This window comes from Psammomys obesus, unplaced genomic scaffold (assembly GCF_907164565.1).
Source record: "Psammomys obesus unplaced genomic scaffold, mPsaObe1.curated_primary_1811, whole genome shotgun sequence".
Classification (NCBI taxonomy): Eukaryota; Metazoa; Chordata; class Mammalia; order Rodentia; family Muridae; genus Psammomys; species Psammomys obesus.
The window spans coordinates 26298460-26320114 of NW_026592890.1; the positions used below are offsets into that span (position 1 = coordinate 26298460).

At 42.2% G+C, this 21655-nt stretch overlaps 2 protein-coding genes across 2 annotated transcripts in view; one reads left to right on the top strand and one right to left on the bottom strand.

Moving 5' to 3' along the window:
• Positions 1–1010: 1010 nt before the first annotated feature.
• Ccn6 (cellular communication network factor 6) lies at positions 1011–13317 on the top strand. Its single transcript, XM_055616107.1, has 5 exons — positions 1011–1058; positions 5350–5650; positions 9103–9345; positions 11493–11686; positions 13036–13317. Exons 1-5 carry the CDS (start codon positions 1011–1013, stop codon positions 13315–13317), a joined length of 1068 nt encoding a protein of 355 aa, XP_055472082.1.
• Positions 13318–13686: 369 nt separating this feature from the next.
• Tube1 (tubulin epsilon 1) overlaps positions 13687–21655 on the bottom strand; it is a 16922-nt gene continuing 8953 nt past the window's right edge. Inside the window, exons 7-12 of the mRNA XM_055615858.1 lie at positions 20803–20990; positions 20425–20600; positions 19365–19505; positions 16965–17105; positions 16475–16649; positions 13687–14972 (exon numbers count right to left, since the gene is read on the bottom strand). Coding sequence (XP_055471833.1) covers positions 14814–14972; positions 16475–16649; positions 16965–17105; positions 19365–19505; positions 20425–20600; positions 20803–20990 — 980 coding nt within the window. The 3' untranslated portion in view covers positions 13687–14813. The remainder of the gene's footprint in view (positions 14973–16474; positions 16650–16964; positions 17106–19364; positions 19506–20424; positions 20601–20802; positions 20991–21655) is intronic.

Here is a 21655-nt window from a genome sequence, read left to right on the forward strand (position 1 = left end):
CCATGCACTGGTGTCCTGGACCAGATAAAAAGGAGAAAGCAAAATGACTTCCTTCGTCTCTACTTCTGACTGTGGATGTAATGTGAACGATGGCCTCGTGCTCCTGTCGTGAGGTCCCTGCCTCAACGGACTGTACCACACACACAGGACGTGTGTGTGTGTGTGTGTGTGTGTGTGTGTGTGTGTGTGTGATGGTGGTGGGGGTATGTGTGTGAGGAGAAATGGTACAGATTCATAATAACTTATAGATGTTTTTAAAGATTATTTTAACGGACACATGCAAACATAAAATTGTACTCATTAACGGGTATCTTGTAAGTGTTTCATAAATTTTTTTAAAAAAAATCTCACTATTTCTATGAATGTGAATGTTTGGTCCTGGACTGGAAAAATCTGGGGTTAGTTCTTCTGTTGTCTTCCATGAAACTGCAACCGCAGAAAGGGGCCTAGTTTAGGCAAAGCACTATGGGAGCTAGGTTTACTCCTTCCGGGGTGAGATGCATGTTGGATGGCGTACAGGACGACCGGGGTGGAGTAGCGACGGCTCCGAGACAGCTGCTACCAGCTCGGGAAGGGCCTCTAGAACCTGTTGTTGGTAGGACAAGAGACTCAAGTGGCGCCTAAAGGGGAGAGACCAGACCGGCACCTGGCAGGGAAATCACAGAGAGAGACCAAGCGCAAGGACGGGAAGGTACCTAATGCCACCATCTCCTGCAAGACAAGCTCAGGTCTCGAGAACAGGGCGCAGCCCTCCCGCAGGGAAAAGCCTCCACTTCTTGGAGAGCCCCTGCAGGAAGGTGCCGGCCTCCCCTGACAAACTGTGCAGAGGGAAGGTGCTTCTAGAAGTCCAGGGAAAGGAGCAGGGCACTGGACCGGATCCTCAGGCTGGGAGCTGGAAGCCTGGGAGGTGGAGACGTGGATCCCTGAGCAGGAGACAGGGGAGCTTTGTGCCCCACACAAGGACGCGCCAGGGCTTCTCCAGCGCTCCATCCTCCCACGGGGCCGGCAGCATGCGCGGCCTTCTCTTCTGCCCTCTGCTCGTTACTGGACTGGCACAGGTAAGTCCTTGTTCCACGCTCCAGCTTTCAGCCGTACCTTTTCGGGACCAGAGTAAAACGGCAAGGTCGAGCTGGGGAAGAGCTATGGCTAACTGTTCAATGGGAAGTGGGGAGCCATTTTCCTTTCCAGAAAGTTTTGTTTTAGCTCAGGAGCTTCGTGAGAGATGCTGGAAATTTCTCCCTTGGAGGTGTATCCCCTGAAGCCTTCTTGCGACGTGAGAACACAGTCCACAAATGTTACCGTATATCTATTTGCACAGTTCAGCCCCAGCTGGCTGGCGCTGGCGGCCACAGCCATAAACAGGGTCCCTTCATGCCGTTACAGGCGCGGGCGGGTTCATCTTTCCACAGCTTGCAGTGTGCCAAGAGCCCCTGTTAAAACGGGTTTTGGCAATGCATTTTTTTTTTTTTCCCCAGCTGTCCTCTTTTGAAAGGAGTACTTAGGAAGGAACATTTAGTTTTTAAAACTATGCTATTACTGTCTTTTCTCAAGCCTGGGTTCTCATTTTTCGTGAGTGAATCTGCCTATGGAAGGGCAAAATATTTCAGAGGGCACACCAAAGGAAGTTTAATTTAATACGAGCAATTCATTGCCTTAGCGTTTTTGAATAAGAAGATTAAAGTGGGGTGGCTTGATGATTTATTTGCATGGTGAAGGTTATTCCTGGCATGGAGGACAGAGCTCCGACCTCTTCTGGTGACTTAGAAAACATGGAAGGGTGTGACACTGAGAGCCGAAGCTGGCCAGGGTAGCAGAGGTATTTCAGACAAGATGGGACATTGTTATACTGTTTAGGGGTCTAAGGTTTCAAAAGGATCCTAAGGAGGCTCTCAGTGATGGGGTTCTTCCTGCCGTCACAGCTGGGGTACATTTCTTCAATAGCCGTGCACCCAGCTCTCTTCTGTTCTACATTGTAAGGAGAAGCAATGGTTACTGTCAACGAGGGCCTGGACATATTCTTAAACAGCAAATATTCTAGCACATGAAGAGATGTACAGAATAGAAACTGCAAACACAAAAAGACACTGTACTTACAGCAGAAAATAGCATTTTGTCTTTAGTTTTCCCTTATTGATTTTTTTTTTGTCACTGTGATAAACCACCTGAAAAAAAAAATACAGAAGGAAGGGAAGGCTTTGGCTCAGTTTCAGAGGTTTTAGTCCATGGTTGTTGGCTGGCTCATTCCAGCCTCCGATAGCAGCAGAAGCATGTGATAGAGGAGACAATCTATCCACAAGCCGAGAGAAAAAAAATCAGAGGAAGAAACAGGAGACAAGAGGTGATGACATACCCCAATGATGCCCTTCAAGGTACCTCCTTCCGGTCGTTCATTCACCTGAGAATCCACAAATGTATGGCCCCGTGGATAAGGTCAGCATACTCATGGTACAGTCACTTCCCCAGAGACACCTTCTGAGCCGTGGGGGCCAGGCTGGTGTGTGTACCTATGACGTACATGTGTGTGTACCCATGCACAGGTGTCTGTGTGTCCATAGGACGATCAGAGTATGGCATTGTTGGGTGCCTACCTCCATAACTCTCCACCTGATTTTCCAGTCAGGGTTTCTCACTGAAACTGGAGCCTGTAGTTTCTCTTAGCCTGGCTGCTGGCGAGCCTGGAGGACCGATTCTTCTGTCTCTACCAGGCTTTCCTGGGGCACACTTTCAAACATAACCAAGGGTTTGATGACATCTCCCATAGATGGACGGTCCACCAGATGCCAAACACTATGCTGGGCGTTGAGTCCATGTCTTAATCACCGTGACTGTCAAAACAACTGCAGCAGGGTATACTAATCCCATCTCACAGAGAACCGACACTCAAAGACCGAGTAACAGGAAATTAAGATCGAAGATGTATCCCAAAGCTCGGCTCTGTTTTTAGAACATTCTCTTGCTTTATTCTTGTGGTCTCAAGGCTTTGCTTTTGAAACAAAATATCCGGAAAGAAAAATATGTGAAACTTTCTTTTTCTGTAAGTCCTACCCTTCACACTTTTGCAATACAATCTATTACAATTTCCTTGGTATTTTGTGCATGTGTGTGTGTGTGAGGGTAGTCTGCTAGCAAAAATAAACAAATAAATAAATAGATAGATAGATAGATAAATAAATATCTGTTTTTACCTGGAAATTTTAATTCCTTCCTTTAAAAAAATCTTTGTGACTATGTCACTTTGGGTGTGGTTTCATCTTCCACCTTGGTTGAGACAGTTCTGTTTACTGTTGCTTATGATAGGTCAGGTGACCCCTGAGCTTCTGGGGCCCCTCCTGTTCTCACCTCCCATCTGGCATGCTGGGGGTACAGATTCATACTCTGCATCATGTCTGGCTTTGAATAGGTCCTGAACTCCTGTCCTCATGTTTGCAGTAGGAGCTACCCACTGAGCTTCTCCTCAGCCCCGTTTGCTCTCATTAATGGTAGTTTCACTAGATACAGAATTCCAGGTTGACAGTTTGAATTATTACTTTTTCTTTTAGTACTTAAGACACCTTTAAACTTCCCTCTTGCTCCTGCAAATCATGTCTCTTCTACATGTTACGTTTCCTTCTTGTCAGGCTACTAGCATGACTTTCTCTTTTATTCACAGATTTTCTCTAGGGGTTACCCTTTAATTTCTGAGATGATTTAAAAATATTTAAAAAAAACCCAAAATATTTCAAGATTGGAAAAATAAACAAATAAGCAGTTTGGAGGGTGGATATTTCACTAGGGAGCGTATCAGTCACACTTTTGCATTGCTAAGGACAAAATGCCTGACGGAAACTATTTGGCTCCTGGTTTCATAGGGCTCTGCCCTTCATGGTGGGAAGAGCATGGTAGAGCAGTTCAGATCATGATGACCAGAGGCTGCTCACATTACAGTGGACCACGAAGCAGGAAGCAGGTGAGGATAAAGGGATAAATATGCCCATATTACCAATAGCATATTTTCTCCAGCTAGACTCCCCTCCTAAAATATTTCAGAACCTCTGAAAATAGCACCGCAAGCCAAGGACCAAGTTTTCAAAACAACTCATGGTTGGTATTTCCGATTCAAACTGTAACAGGGAGCAACAGGAGAAATGGGGGAGAGAATGTCTAGTGGCATCTTGTAAGCCTCAGGGTATAGGAGACGTGGAAAGGTAGGCGAGGCCAGGACAGACAGGGCTTGGAGCCTCACAGGTTTGCACTGTAAGCTACGCACAACGCAGACCACTGGGCATGCTTCAAGGGGTGATATAATCAGAGGCAACGGTGTTTAGTAACTGTGAAATGAGAAAAAGATCAAAGAACACGAGGACAATAAAAAAAAAAATCAGAACAAGGCGTGAGGGAGAGGAGCTTGAATGACTCCAGGTTCTCTGACTCCAAACTCTGTCTGGGTGAAAGACAAATTTTGAACCCCAGAGGACATTTGGGCATCAATACCCATCGGGCAGTAAGTGACGTGGGTCTATCAAGCAGTGAAGACGGCTCCGCTGGGGATTCAGTTTTGCAGGTGCATAGCGTAAGTGGTGAGGGAGACTTCAGGGCCGTAGTGTGTGGAAATGAACAACGCATCAGTGCAACAGGGCTCAGGTGTCTAAGGTCCAGTCCAGAATAGGCTGGGAGATCTGGTGCTCAGGTGAAATGAAACCAAGGGAAAGGATTTTATAGCAAAGCACAAAGGGACTCGTGCCCTGTGGGCATGGAGTGACGGGAACTGACTTCAGAAGTCACTGTGAACACTGGGTAAAGGAGACAGAACGGGAGGCTTTTCTAATCATGCAAGTGGAAACTAATAGCGGATTGGTCCACAGTGGCAGGAGAGAGGCTATGGAGGGAGGCCAGGGCTATATTCTAAAGGTGCGATCAACAAGTTTTATCAGTGAGACTGGGTGTTAAAATGTGAGCCCATGGTGAAGTGTTTTGGAAAAATACAAAATACATTTGCTCAAAAAGGGAAAAAAACGACTGGAGGAAAGTCCAGTTTGCTCCATCTAAGTGGAGCAGTTAAGCAGGCACTTTTGGTGAGTTTAGAAAAGTGAGCTGGTTGGGAAATAGAGGGAAGGGAGAGATCTTAAGTGAGAGGCTTCAATGCAGTCATCAGAAGGTTGAAAACAAAGCAACACTTGGGACCAAGGGGGCCAGCATGGAAGAGGAAAGGGGAAGGGTGACGCTTTGGAAACTGAGTGAAGTCAGGGAGTGGCCATGTCAAAGACTGAAATTGTAACTCATCAGACCATAGCCTACCTGGTGGGCATGTATCCCCTACAGACCTAAGAAGAGTCTCAGGATTTTCTAATGTCACCTTTCTCACCAATGAAGCTCTGCTGCAGGGCGCGGGGCACTGTGCCACCAGACACGACCCCTGGAGGAGAAGGGCCTGGAGAGGCACCGGAAGTGTATCACCGGAAACAGGTCTGTCACTGGCCCTGCAGATGCCCTCCTCAGAAGCCCAGTTGTCCTCCTGGGGTGAGCTTGGTGAGGGATGGCTGCGGATGCTGCAAAATCTGCGCCAAGCAACCAGGAGACACCTGCAACGAGGCCGACCTCTGTGACCCACACAAAGGGCTGTACTGCGACTACTCGGCAGACAAGCCTAGGTACGAGACGGGAGTGTGTGCACGTAAGTGTCCTCCGGGCCTGTTGGAAAAGGCTGACTCGAGACACATTTCTTCCCCTATAACCGCGAATTCTGAGTGGCGAGTTTAGTTTAGCTAAATACAAGATGGATTTAGATTTCCTGAGTTTGAGGACAGCCTGGTCCAGGTCAGCCAGGGCTACATCTTGAGACCCTGTTTAAAAAGAGAAAACTAGGGGGTCTGGGTCAAATTGTCTAATATTTGTGCTGTGTTTACATCATCTGCATTTCCTCTTTTAGGAATATGTGGCTGGGAAGATTTTTATAAAACTAAATGCTATGAACCCTAAAATTCCTAATGGAGTGTGATGGTTGATGCTGATTAGCAACTTGACAGGACCCAGAAGCACACTGGAGAGGAGGAGCCTCGGGCCATGCCAGTGAGGCATTATTTTGATTAGGTTGGCTGAGGTGGGAAGAAGCAACTCGCTCCCCTGCCCAAAACCCAACTAAAACCAAACTAAAAACCAAACCAATCAAGCAAGCAAACAACCACACAAAAATCCAGGCTGCATCAGCTGCACCATACCCTAGGCCTGAGACCTGGGCTGTTTGCAAAGGATGCCGTCAGAGCTTCATTTCCTTTCTCACACTGGATGCAACAACATAGCTTAGCTGACTGCCCCAAATTCTTGCCACCAGGGCCTCTCTGTCACTGTGGAGTTGTGCCCTCAAGCCAAGCCAAAATAAGCCCTTTTCCTTCCTTCTTCCTTCCATTGCTTTTATCACAGCAAGAGGGAAAATAACTAAGACACAGCATTTAATATGCAGTAGGGTCTCAGAAATGCTTGGTGTTTATGGGAATTCCACAGGTAACCCATCAGAATGGCATCCAGGATAACCCCTTTCTCAAACTGACCAGGCATTTCATTAACCTGACATTTGGTGCTCTTTCCCTGCTGAGCCAGGCCCAGGCCTGTCACTGGGAACTCAGGTGAGGAGAATGATGCAGGCCCCCGAAGAACAAACCCGAACTGTGTTGCGTTTTCCCACAAGTGGCTTCACATAAAACATGAGATTTTTAGCTGGGCGCATACCTGTAATCCCAGAGCTCAGGTGGCAGAGGCAGGCAGATTTCTATGAGTTGGAGGCCATTCTGGTTTAAAAAAACAAGTCCAGTACAGCCAAGGCTCCACAGAGAAACCCTGTCTCGAAAAAAAGCAAGCAAGCAAACAAACAAGAAAGAAAAATAAATGAGATCTTTTAACAGCAGATGGGGAGGGCTAACCAGGACCTCAAACTACTGGCCAGGATTATTGGTCAGGGATGAACCTACAGCTACAAGCTAGTGGGAATCATACATTTTCTTTAAAAAGACTATTACTGACAGCAGAGAAAATTTTAGCGAGAATGCCCTTTTAATGAAGTTAAAGAATGAAGTTTGATCACCTTCCCCTGATGGGGCAGCAGCCTTGCCAGGCCACAAAGGAAGACAGCCCTGATGAGACCTGATAGGCTAGGGTCAGAAGGAAGAGGAGGAGGAGGACCTCCCCCATCAGTAGACTTGGGGAGGGGCATGGGAGGAGTTGAAGGAGGGAGGATGTGATTGGGAGGGATGAGGGAGGGGGCTACAGCTGGGATACAAAGTGAATAAACTGTGATTTATAAAAATAACTAAATAAATGACGTTTTACGTAAACTTCTCTAATGTCTAGCTCAGTAGGTGAGTGGATCCTCACATCTGTTTCGCTTCCAAGCTGTCTGTTGTTCTGAGGAAAACTTGGCTCCACACAGATATGCAATTAGGAGAGGGTGGACCATGCTAACATGCTTCTCAGACACTTATGCACATCCTTCTGACTTAGTCATGGGTAGCAAGTGGCAGCTCTTTACAGATTAGCCGCCATCATGGGACCTGTGACTAAGTCGATGAACTTTAATTCTAACATAAAATACCCAAGCTCACTGGGCCATCTCACACGTAATTCTAGCACCAAAGAAGCTGAAGTAGGAGGACTGGGAGTTGGAGGCCAGCCGGGCGACATGGGAAGAAAGAGCCTATTTTCTAAAACATTTTTTTTCTTTTTATGTGTACGGCTGTTCAGCTTTCTTGTTTGTCTGCGCACTATAAGTGCATCTGGCCCCTTCTGGAGGTCAGAGAGGGCACTGGATTCTCTGAGACTACATTACAGGTGGACGTGAGTTGCCATGCTGGGAATGGAACCAAGAAAACCAAAACCAAATACAAAAGCCACTTGAGGTTGGTCCTTGACTCACATGTGGTTTTGTCACTCTCTGCGCTGGGTATTTGGAAAGTACCAGTTTCCTGTTGTGTAATTATTCAAACTATACCTCATTGTGTGTCTTAAACTATCACACTCAGAAAGTCAACACCTTTGTTAGCTAGAAAGATCCCAGTGGTGGAGATCAGTTTTCCAAAATTCCTTGAGTTGAAAGTGTGAGTTCCATCACTGGCAACAAACACTTTGAGTGTTTTATTTATTTTTCAGGAGGGATTGTTAGTGACAAGCTTCTGTCCATTTTCAAGAAAATCCCTCCACAGTACTCAAGTCTGAAGACCTGTGGTTTATCTGACAGCTATTTAAGAAAAGTTCCAACAGAAAACATGACTCCTTTGTCTTCTAACAGTAGTTTCTTTAAGATCTTTATTGTACTTTTGTGTACTGAATTCTATGTTTACTTTGTCATACAGAATATTAAACAGAATGGTAGGGTTTAGTAAAATTAGCATACTTTATTGTGCTACCAAGAACACTGTTAAGCTACCTTATTACTCGAAGTACAAGGGCATAAAAGGCAGAGTACAGCTCCTGCCTGGACTGTCCGAGTCATGCTAAGGCGTCAGATTCAGCCATAGCTAACTAATTCTGTCCCACTGATGTCACACATCAGGGAGAATGCCTATTACATCCCAGTGTCTTGAAGGATTTTGGATTTTCAGATTCTTTAAAAATACTCCAGCCATTCCTAAGGGGTTGGTGGAACACATTAAAACTGCTGATCTTGAGAGGGAGGGACAGTCCCTGGAGAAAGTCTTCTCCGAATTTCAGTTACCTCACAGAACGACATTTACACTATGGTCTCTCCAGACCTCCCATGGATACATTCTGGCCTGTATTTGTGTATCTGGGTAGACCTGTAGCACCAGGCGTCAACTATTTATTTATAACCATCTCACTGCCAAGCCTAGGATTTTTGTTGTTTTTTTGAGACAGGGTTTCTCTGTGTAGCCCTGGCTGTCCTGGAACTTGCTCTGAGGACCAGGACAGAGATCTGCAGACCTCCTGACTGCTGTGTGCCACCACAGAGCATCTTTGCATAGATGCTCTGTGAAGGCGATTCCAAAGGAGGCTTAAGGAATTAAGAACTACATTCACAAGAGACAGCCACAACTAGGGTGGGTCCAACTAACCAAGCTATATAATACAGTTTTGTTTCTTTTTTTTGACAATCTGGTTTTTTTTTTTTCTTCTCAGATCTTGTGGCTGTTGGATGTGAGTTCAACAAGGTCCATTATCAGAATGGCCAAGTATTTCAGCCCCACCCATTGTTCAGCTGCCTCTGTGTGAGTGGGGCAATTGGATGCACACCCCTCTTCATACCTAAGCTGGCTGGCAGCCGCTGTTCTGCAGCTAAAGGAGGAAGGAAGACTGATCCACGAAACTGTGGCCCGGGCCCACTGCAGCAGGGTCACTCAGCAAGCTACAAAGCAATGCCAGGTGCTCCTCAATAGAGATGTTTTCCAAGGATGGCTTCCCGTGGTTCTTTCCCCATCCCTTTGTGCACCATAGGCAGTAAGATTTCCCTGCTGCTACAGTGTAGCACTGCAGTGTCTGCATCAGGCAGGCATACTCCAAGTGTCTGAAAAGAAAACTTTATATTTTGGTTTTGAGAAGAAGGTATTCCGATAATTTTAAATAGTTAAAAAAAAATTTAAAATTTCCTAAATCAGAAAACTTCTAAAATCTTACACTTCTGCTTATTTCCACCCCCCTTTATAGGAAAACTGAAAAAATACTATTCATGTGTACCCTAAAAACCTTTCATTTGTAATCTACTGTGGCCAAGAAATTTAACCATCCAGTTCCTGCATTTTCAAGGTTTTTTATATGGTAGCAGAAGAAATGGAAAGTTGATTTAAACACATTTTCCGGTTGAAATTGTCATCTTCCAAGCTATGAACAGCTCCAGGCTCTCGAAAGCAGGCCTCCTGTGTGTGTGGTCAAGCACGTGGCTGCCACCCTGATTGCTTCTCCTGAGTCCCGAGCTGGCTGCAGGTGTAAATGACATTCTGGTTTGCTTTAACCTCTTACCTGCTGGAGAATCTTCCAGACAGGAATTCCTCTAGGCTCACCTTCATTGTGTTGTTAGCCAATAAAAATTATCAGAGAAATGAGCTTTGATATTTAAAAATATGGAAAAAATGTACAAATGCAAGATCACTGTTACACTCAAGGCAGCATGGTGCTGCCAGCTTTCATCAGGCAGCACGTTTCAAAGTGACTGATTTTTTTTTAACTTTCTTCAGCTTTAGGTTGATGTTCTGAATGTAGAACTGTGCTGTTAACTGTGGACACAATCACCACCTTACTCCCAAAGTATCAATTTTAGGATGTACAGTAACTCTAAGGAAATGCATTGAGATAACAAATCAACGTGCTGTTTACTTAATATGAACCAAGGCTCTGATTCACTGGAGTACAGTAACAGGCTCCTAGTGGTTTTTCATGGAAAACCATGGAGATGGAAGAATTACTATCTTTATTCTTTCCGGTTTCTTCTAAACAGCAGGCAGTGGCAGGGTTCTAGAGTAGTGGTGCACAGCTCCCCTAAGTACTTCAGGGGTGATTTTAAGCGACTAGCTTATAGAGAATACTGTGGCCTGACAACAGGGAATGTGACAAGCTAGATGGAATAGAAAATCGCAACGATTAGTATATCAAACTAGTTTAGTGCAATAGTATTAATTCAGTTTGTTACAGGTTTTTGTTGTTGTTTTTGGTTGGTTGGTTTTTCCAGACAGGGTTTCTCTGTGTAGCTCTGGCTGTCCTGGAACTCACTTTGTAGAGCAGGCTGGCCTTGAGCTCAGAGATGTGCCTGCATCTGCCTCCTGAGCGCTGGGATTAAAGGCGTGCGCCACCAGGGCCCAGCTTGTCAGTTTTCCAAGACGGGCCAGTGTGAGGTGTGCTGTGCAAGCCTGGTGTGCGGAATTTAAGCTCCACATGGAGGGGGAAGGAGCGTTGTCCTCCGTAACCACACTGAAGCCTCTGTGCCTCACTTGACGAAAATTTTCTGACTAGATTTTAAAGAGTGGAAGAGAACAGATTTTATCATCACATTTTTAAATAGGATTTTTAGATTTTTACATATCATAAAATTGAAATACTAAAATCGTACTGTTACATCAGGCATGGTGATACATGCCTGTATTCCTAATGCTTGGAAGGCAGAAGGGTTGGGAGTTAGAGGGCAGTCAGCTACACAGCAAAACCAGGTCTCTAGGAAAAAACCCGCGCTATTGGACTAATGTCCTGAATTCCCTAATCCTGCCAATGTTTATTTTGGTGTCCTCTGGAAATACCAGGCATGAGGCAAAACCAACAAAACACAGACATCGGAACATGAGTTTAAATCTGATACTCAGAGGACTGGCAAGGCCAAAAGATGCAAACAGGTAAAAATAGTCTTGACTCCTCTGGGAAACTACATGGCCACACTCGCCTGAAAGGCAATTTAGGTAGTGAGAAAGGAATGAGGGCAGGAGTGTTAAGCTTTTATTCTTTCCAGCAAGCAGCCTTGGACCGTAATGGTTACGTCCAGATAAGTACGCATATGCATACATAAGCACTTCCCCCATTTATTGTAGCTTACAGGAATCTCCCACTTACTTGGAAAAAAAAATGTCTCGTGCAAGCAACAAAGTGGACTCCTTGCTCCCGAACGTGCGGAATGGGAATCTCAAACAGGGTAACCAACGAAAACAGCAACTGTGAAATGAGGAAAGAGAAGAGGCTATGCTATATTCAGCCCTGTGACAGTCACTTATCAGAGGCAGTGAAGGTAAGGTAACCAGATTTAACTGAATTATGACTCAGTGTTGACAAGTTCCTGCAAAGTAAGACATTCTGGAGGGAGGGGTAGTATTTGGATCTCATCAAACAAAACGACCTGTGACTTTTTAAGTCAAAGTAACTCAGAGGACAACAGGTAGTAATTTAGCTCTACTCTGCAGGGAAAATTGTACCTAACATTAACCTGTTGATTGTAGGTGTCCTGTCAGTTTAATGGTTTGGGTCTTGAGCAGCCCTGTCTAACTGGGCTTCTGTTTTTTTGATCATATTACTTATAGCAGTGGAACCAAAGTAGTGAACATAAAATTCCAGTTACACCACAGCCTATAGAAACAGATCTGATCATAGTTATATGACTGGTTGTCTCAGAGGACACAGCACATCAAAATGCTGTTTCACAGTAAACTTGCCAAAGGACCATGTTATCCTAAAACCAGCATAAAAATGTAGAGCTGCTCCCATATATTAATTGGGGCAAGAGAATTACCTTTTTCTTTTCTATATAGCCCCACGAGAACTGGAGGGAACTCAAGAGATCCACCTGTCTCTGCCTCCAGACTGCTTGCAACACCATGCCGGGTGCTGCAAGAGAATTATCTTCAAGGATTGCTGTTTTTTACTCGTGTGTATGCACTACGCACACACAGAAAATGTTTCTAGAAATGATGTAAACTGTTAGTTTCAAGGTAGTCCCTATCCTATTATAAAATTGACAACCCAACTTTAAATGGATTAAGATTCATGGGGCTGGAGAGACAGCTCAGCAGTTAAGAACACTGGCTGTTCTTTCAAAAGGACCCATGTTAGATTCTCAGCACCCACACACAGGCTCAGAGCCATCTGTAACTCCAATTCCAGGGTATCTGGTGCCTTTTTCTGTTCTCTGTAAGCCCCAGGCACACAAGTGGTACATAGCCATACATGCAGGTAAAACACTCATACATATAAAATAGAAATAAATCTTAAAAATTAAACAAAAGATATTCATTCATTTATCTAACACCCATCTCAAACTGTATGACATGTACTAGGGAATCTGTTAGGTCTTAGGTAGATAAACATTTAATAAGACATAGTTCTTGAAAATGTAACAAAACAAAGTTTCCATTTATTGTGGAACTGAACAAAAGATGGAACAACAAATACCAGAGAATTTGATAGTGAGATGGAACAAGAGCAGGAAGGTGAAGGCATTTTACAGAGAGGCTCCTAGATGTCACAAACAGCAGCTATGTGCCCAAGAAATAACTGTTATAAAATCTGTCATAAGGTACTCTAATTCTTAAATCATTGTAATCAAGTTTAAAGAATGACCTTTAACTTTATGCATCTTTTCAGATTCCCAGAGGAGAAACATGTCAACCTACCTTCCAGCTCTCCAAAGCTGAAAAATTTGTTTTTTCTGGATGCTCAAGTACTCAGAGTTACAGACCCACTTTCTGTGGAGTATGCCTGGATAAGAGATGCTGTGTCCCCAACAAGTCTAAAATGATTACTGTTCAGTTCGACTGCCCCAGTGAAGGATCATTTAAGTGGCAGATGCTTTGGGTAACATCTTGTGTGTGTCAGAGAGGCTGCAGAGAACCAGGAGATATATTTTCTGAGCTCAGGATTCTGTAGACCAAACAGGGAGGAATGTTTAAGGGTCAATCATGTCATTAATATAATTAATTACATGTAATTAATATAATCAAAGAACTGAAGTGGCTATAAAATGGTAAAAAGTTTACTTAATGGATTTAAAACAAAAAGAATGACTTTTTTTGGTTGATGTATTTGGGACATTAGAAGTTCTAAAAAATATTCTAATAAAAAAACAAAATGAATGCTTGAAAAATTTTAAATAGAACTCATTTCTTGAGTATATCTTATAATTATATAATATACAGATACATGGAAAAGGATTTCATATATAATGGAAAAACTACAATTTATAAGAAAGAATTTTACAAAGATAAAAAAAGACACAATTTAAAATTTTATTCTGCACTTGGTAATTAAATGGCAATAGTCTATCAGATCCTTTCACATGATAGTTACTAGGGAGACAGCAAGATTTATAGAAATGAGTAAGATACTACTATAAATGCATCTATAATCGTCATTGCCCTGTTTTGAATATCAGTTAAGATCTTCTAGGAAGGAGAAAATGGACTGTCTGTGACTACTGTTAATAACTGTATTATTGCAGTTTTTATACCAAATAATATAAAAACCAAAAATAGAACACTTACTTAGCAAAGGAAGGAAACATAATAAATGAAGCATACAATATATTATTTTTGCTTGAAAAAAGTTTTCCCCTAAAATTATTCATTATTTCCTTGAAAGATAAACCAACCAATGGATCTGAAACATAAATTTTGACTAAAAACAACATTAAAGATTCAAAAGAGAGAGATACGATGACTGGAGGAATTTCAGTAGATAATAACCATTTACTACAAAGTTCAGAAGACATCAAACTTAGCAATGTTCTTTCAGTATGCACATGGGACATGATACACAATGATAATCAGTGGCTCTGTTTAAACTATTTATTATGAAAATGACTGGATGTCTAAGTTGTGATTCTTGAATATAAATACACATTACTCAAAGAACAAAACAAAGTCTTAAGAGTTTTAATAAAAACTACCCCGAAAAGTCCAGACATTACATAGATTGTGTTCTTCCATTCCTAGAACCTACTTTTCCAGCATTCAGAGTATGAAAAATGAAGTATAAATATAAAAAAAGCTATGTACAGTCTCTCGGAGACATCATCACTAAAGAGGCCTGCAGATGCCATGAATAAAGCACTCTATATCGTCTCTCGCTGCACAGCCCAGCCTGGCCCTGAACACAGTCCTCCTGCATGTCAGCTGCCCTGGGGTTACACGTGCACCACCATGTTGTGCTCTCTTATCTTAATTTGACAAATTGCTAGATGTGATACCACACACTAGTATTAGAAAAAAGTGTAATAAACAGAAACCACCATTTTAGACAAATACTTCTGATACCATGAAAAATAAACTGGGCTTTCTGAATTACAGAAAAGGCTGAAACAGAAAGGGGACAAAACCCAATGTGAATCAGAAAAAAAGTAGCAAGTGCATCCTGTAGCTTCTTCCTCACAAGGCCACGCTCAGCCTGGGCACGTCAGGCAGAGGCAGGCTCTTTGCTGCATCGAGGTCACTGTACTCCTGTATGAGTGCCGACAGAGAGGACATGGCTTCTGCAAACATGCTCTCCTCCATCCCGTCAACTTGCAGATAGTGGTGGAGGTGAGCCTGTAATTGGAAAGGATCACCATCTCAGAAACTTAAGATACATAACTATCCCATATAGCAAATACTATTAAAATTATAGGTCATTTCCTCATCCCTCTTTGGAGCTACGAGCAGTTAATGGTGCTGGGGAAGGGAGAGATAGGCCTCAGTGGCAGACCCATTTGTAAGTAGCCTTGCTTAAGCCAACAACCCCCAACATGCTCATCTAAGGAACCTCAATTACAGTGGGGTACACACACACAAAGGCCTGACAGAGTAGGAGGAGGGCTCTTTGAGAAGCAGAAGGGGCTCAGGAGGGGAATAAGAAGATGATGGGGAAATATGATCAAAGTAAGTTCTATGTATGTAGGAAATAGCCAAAGTTAAAACAACAACAACAACAAAAAACAAAACAAAAAGAAAACATAGGTCACATAGCTTTAAAACAGAAGCAGGAACTTAAATAAGTGTTGTACCTAAAGATGTGTCCATAAGTATAAGAGTGGCATGACTGATCTGGGGTAAACAACTGATTTCTGATTGGATTTGAGGTTCCCTCCACAGGAGCTTGGCTGTCACCCAGGCCAAAAGCTCATGACTCAGGGGGTCATAGGATATAAGGGACAATCTTTTACCACTGTTTTGCTAAATGGATATGTTGTAAAACTGTCTACTTATATTTATATCCATAGAATAGTGCTACTCACAATGTTGGTTACAAAAGCTTGCTTTATTTGTTTGTTTGTTCATATATTCCAGTGGACAGTACAGAGACTCATAACTGGTCAAAATGTGGAGAATAAGTAACCATTGAGACACCTATAGAATCTCTTCCCCTGACAACCCCTGCCTCACCAAGGCTCAGGGAATACTGCAGAAGATAGTACAGAAAGAATATAAGAGCCAGAATACGAGAGTGATGTGAGCTTGTGTTGCAGACATGGCAAGGCTGTTGCACTCATGCATTTAGAGTAGCTGTGGTTACCTGCACAAGATTAAGATAGTCAACAGTGTAACATGTAATTAGGGGTGGGGCTCATGAGGTCCCACCCTAATGCAGAGCTACTGTAATTAATGTTCGCTAGGGGAAGGAGGAGTCATTCTTGCCCAGTGATGCAGCCACTGGTTAAGTTGCCCATGCTTCAGTAAAACTCCACACCATGCTCACGCAGGCAACCCCAATCAAACTCAGGGTAACAATAGTAAAAAGAAATGAAGGTAGAAGGACTTGTCGGGAAAAGAGGTCCAAAGGGAGTGGGAGGATGAGGGCAATGTGATGTGAATATAATCAAAATACATTACATACACGGGTGAAAATGTTGAAAAGTATGTGATTTTTAAAAACAAAATTAGTATATAGCCTAAATTCTATGATTCCATGGAGTTTCTCATTTAGATTTAAAAAGCACAGGTAAAGTTCTCTTTTGTTACAACTACTATAAAAACTACACTGGACAACTTTATTTCCGATGGTGTGGTACATCTTAACCACAGTAAGTGCCGTGACAAAGGTGTGTAATTACCTTTTTCTTGTAGAGCCTCACGAACCTTTCCCTTAGCTCCATGAAGGTAGGCTTCACACACGTGTTATTTGCTAAAGCTAACAGTGAATGGGAGTGACCCACAGGCGGGACTGAGCACAGGCTAGTCTTCCAGCCTTCTTGATTCCAGGAGACAAACTGCAGAGCAGGTTTTAACCTGAGATACAAAAACCCAAAGGTAAGAACGAAGGGACTAAAAATGCTACATTGCAGCAGCTCGGTCCACATAAGCTAAACTGGGCAGCAGCTGAAGCATCACTTGCTCCAACTGTGCCCTCTGGAATCGCCATGTGTTTTTAGAACTGGCAGTGTCAGGTGATGGTGTAGGCACCTCGTATTTCATTTCGCATTTACAAACCAAGGCTTTGTACTTAAAGAATAGAGCCACTTACCTAAGGTCACATTTTACTCAACTATGTACTACACTGTCCCAAGCTGTGCACATAAATTACCATAAAAAGAAAAACCAAACCTTTCAATATTTCTGCGAAGATCTGAAATCTGCACATCTCCTCTAACGATGAGGGCACAGGCGAGGTAGAGACTATGTCTGGGGTCTGCTTGAATAAGCTGGTAATCTTTACTAAAGGCATCGGAAAACATCTGATCCAATCTACAAGGAAAGCACCGCTGTTTACAGAAAATGTATCTTTCTTCTAAATGCAGATGAAAATACACATTGGCATGGCAGCCTTGGGTACAGAAGATGCAGAAAAGCAAAGAAACCCTCAACAATGGAAAAGGACACGCTAGTCTAACATTTTAAAAGTTCCTTCTGGATTTTTACTAACACACTTTAAGAAAAACAGCCAACACAAACTGTCATGATTAAAATTAGAAATGTTGACATAGTATTATTTTTATCTAACTATGCCTAGCAGATTACAGAACACTTCACTAACTGTGAAATACTCAAGGTAGAGTATCAAGCCAAACATGTACTTTTTGATTATGTTGAACTTAGAAAGAAGGATTGACTTTAGTGTAAAAATTCCATCACACAACAGCTTACTACTGCAGGGCAGTGGGGGTGCACTCTTGTAACCCCAGCACTCGGGAGGCAGAGGCAGGAAGAGCTCTTGAGTTTGAAGCCAGCCTGCTCTACAAAGCAAGTTCCAGGGCAGCCAGGACCTCACAGAGAAAAAGAAAAAGAAAAAAAATGACGACCAATTTCCAATGGGAATGCCCACATGGAAAGTGCCAGTTTCTCTTCAACATGCTGAGCTCCGGTGATAGCGAACAGTCGGTGGCCATGATCCACATGCTCACTACACACTGCTTCTCTCGCTGAGATTGCTGGAGGACCCTTGGCTGATAAGGAGCCCTAGCCACTGCCTGGCACAACTGGCCATTTGCTAGTCTCTTAAATAAAGTTTATTAATATCACTTGTAACATTCCTCAAGTATAGAACTGTTACCTTGCCAAAATTTCAACTATAATTTTTTTTTTTTTTTTTTTTTTTTTTTTGAGGGCTGGAGAGAAGGTTCAGTGGTTAGGAGCATGTATTGTTCCTGCAGAGAGGACATGAGTTCAATTCCCAGCAACCACATATACGGCATTTTATAACACACCTCCAGATGGAGCTGCTGCTTCTGGCCTCTGCAGGCACCTGTACTTAGTCTCACATACATAGCCACATCACACATATTTAAATAAGGAAATTTAAAACAAACAAACAAACAAAAACCTTTGGGCCCACAAGATGGCTCAGCAGGTTAAGGTGCTTGCTTTAAGCCTGACAACCTGGGTTCAATTCCTGGGATCCACATGATGGAGAGAATTCAATCCCACAAGTTGTGCTCTGCCCTTCAAACACACCATAGCACACACAAAATAAAAAAAAAAAAAAAAAATAAAATAAATGTAAAAAAGGCAACACTAGAAAAGTCTTTTAATTTCTTCGTCATTTACACAGTCTCCCACTAGAGTTTGGCAGAACCTCTCTGTCAACAGTGAACACCAGTGTGAGCTTTTAAAACCTCATAATCAACATGTAGGCCCAAGGAATCTTCTTTAAAAAGATTTTTTATTTTTGATGTGTTTGTCTGTGCACAACCGCGTGCATGCCTGGTGACCCTGGAGGCCAGGAGAGGGCATCAGAACCCCCTAGAACTAGGGCTACAGATTGCTGTGAGGCATCATGTGGGTTCTGGGGGTTCCCAGTCTTCATGAGTGCAAGGCCAACACTCTACCACCTGAGGGACACCCCCCAGACAGGTTTGTGTTTTTGAGACATCCTCACTGTGTATCCCAGGCTGGCCTGGGATCTGTGAATACCCTTCCTCTGGTCCCCACATGCTCACAGTGCAGCTGCACACCACTGTGCCCAGCCTAAGAACGTTTTTTCCTGTCCTCTTTCTTTTTTTAGACAGATCTCACCATGTCACCATGTCGACCTGGCTGTTCACTTGCTATGTAGACCAGGCTGACCTCTAACTCATAGAGATATGTCTCCTGAGGTCTGGGATTGAAGGAGTTAGTTTCCATGCCGGATCCTAAGAGCATCCTCAAGGTGAACTGGAAATGATATAGCTATCATATAAAAGCCTTCTATGGTGCTCAGCTGTGGTAAAAACTTAAACATATACCACTTCATCTACCCCACAAACAGATGAAGAATTTAAGACATCTGCCCAAGATCCTATAGCTAGGGACAGAGTCAGGATTCAAGTCTGCTAGATTTTATTAATCTTCAAAAGTCTAAAAATTTAGATACCAGGTTTAATTTCAGTTTAATACTGACATTTTAAAACAATTTACTTCTAAATAAATATCTGACTAATGAAAAATTCCAGCAACTATACTTTATGATACTTTCACTAAAATTAGCACTTCAAGTTCTCAGGAAAATGAAGCCCAGTCCTACCTTACCTTCGAGGGGGAATGTTAACATCTGCCAGTGTGTACAGAGGTGTTAGGCTTGACACAAGATAATGAAGTTGAGGGAAAGGAACCAAGTTCATGCTGATCTCATTCAGGTCCATATTAAGGGATCCCTCAAATCTTGCAGAGCTAAAAGGTCAATGTTAGAATAATGAGAAACATTTTCATTTAAAAATAGTGACTCAGCAGGTTACTTTCGCAGATCCTTAGTTACACTGATCAGATCCTTGTTTCTGGGTCACTGAAATTTACTATCATGAACAGTCATTGTATAAGGCTAATTAGAAACTAGCATAATGCCTAGAAATTCTTATTCTAGATTTATAAGTGCAAGCAACACCTATTCTACTTGCTCATTATACATGTAAAACTATCCTATTTTTATAGGATTGTATAGATTTATAGATTTTATATATATAAAATTTTATATATATACAATTTATAGATTTTATAACAGATTTTATATTGAGTTAAATATATACAGGTCAATTATTTATTATGGAAATTTTGTTAAATATATTAAGGGTCTGCTTAACGTATTCATAATCATAATTTTAATTGCTTGAGAAATTGATGTGGATCAAATGACAAAGATGTATAGATTAGCTCGATTATCACAGTGGCAGCTTGTCTACCATGAGACTGCTTCTCAGTGGTGGACAATGGGAAGACTGCTTCCCACTAATGTTCCAACTAACATTTGGAGAAACACTGGCTTAACACTCTAAAACAAAAATGATTTGGGCAGCACAAATTCGCCTCGATGGGGAAAAGCCAGATGAAGTGTTTGGTGGGAAGAGGGGTTAAGAGGGTGAGCATGACCAAGTTATTTTGTAAGAAATTCTCAAAGGACTAATAAAAAGTCTGAAGAAAAACAAAGAATAAAGAAAGCTCGTACATCTCAGAACATCTAAAGGAATACTCCTAGGTTGGCCTATAGGTCTGTGGTTCAAGAGCTGGATTTAACAGTGTCACAAAATCAGTAAAGGAATAAACCACCATAAGTGTGAAGATCACAGTGAGTCTGCAAGCGTCCTGAGAGGGCTACCTTGTCAGGCTGAGGAGCAGGTTTGCCACAATGTTGTTCATGGCGTCAAAGGGCTTCTTGTGGCGCTTTTTAACAGCCCCCACATTCGAGGTAACGAGACTCTTAGGCTTCACAGCTGTACCCAACTTTCCAGAACTGACCACAAGATCAATTTTGCTAATGATGTCAAATAAAGACTTGAGAAAAAAATACTGGGTGAGAAACTATTAATGAGTGACTTAGACAATATTTTACTAGGCAAGAAAAGAAAAACAAAATTTATTTTTTTCTCTTAGATGGAAGATAAAAATTGGAGAGAATAATGAACAAACACAAGGCAAATAACACAAAATTAAATGTATATAAAATACGTCCGTGAAATCCAGGACTGTTTCTTACTTGGTTGTCAATGGGCAGCACACAGTCTGCATGCTCATTGAGCTCCTTCATGGCCAACATGCTGTTATAAGGAGAGGTGATAACGTCGTCCTCGCTGGAAGGATAAACTGCTGTCACAAACCTGTACACTTCTGGGAATTCATCTTCAAGTACCTTTAACAGAAACGTGCCAAGTCCAGACCCTGTTCCTAAGAATTAATATTTCAAGAAGAAAACAATCCAAATGGTTAGAAGTATAACTCTGAAAAGCCTAGAATATTTATTTGTTGGCATAATTTTCAACTGGGAGACAGCATAAGTAAGGCTGCCATGGTTCAAGTCCAGAGTTTCATCTCGGGCTCTGAGCTCGAGTCTGGGATGGCTTTCTCTAAGTTTTTGTTTTTAAATTATTAGACACCAAAACAACTCAATATAAAAAGTTCTAGTAAGAGAGCATCCAGTATTCGTAATAGTAAACAACTTAAAAAACAAAACAATAATGTATTTGACAGCTTTGGTCTCAAGATATATACCATCTCACAATATAGAAAACTATCACGTCATCAAACAACTTCCAACACGTAATAAAATATGTTCACCTTGAAATTACAAATGTTATCATTATTTAAAAGCAGAAACTATAGAAATCCCATTAGTAACTTTACGTATGTATGTATTTATTATTTTTTTGTGGTTAAAATGTAAAACCAAGGTTCCAAGGTACGGGCTATGGGCCACATACAGCCAACACAAACCCAGAAATCTAAGACATGAAACTATTTTTATTATTTTCTTTCTTTCTTTCTTTCTTTCTTTCTTTCTTTCTTTCTTTCTTTCTTTCTTTCTTTCTTTCTTTCTTTCTTTCTTTCTTTCT

What these genes read in the sequence shown, in the direction of transcription:
- Ccn6 (XM_055616107.1), top strand. Translation starts at nt 1,011, where the DNA reads ATGCGCGGCCTTCTCTTCTGCCCTCTGCTCGTTACTGGACTGGCACAG. An exon ending in AAGCTACAAAGCAATGCCAG is followed by an intron (nt 9,346 to 11,492) that starts GTGCTCCTCAAT and finishes CATTTATTGTAG; the next exon opens with CTTACAGGAATCTCCCACTT. An exon ending in ACTTATCAGAGGCAGTGAAG is followed by an intron (nt 11,687 to 13,035) that starts GTAAGGTAACCA and finishes GCATCTTTTCAG; the next exon opens with ATTCCCAGAGGAGAAACATG.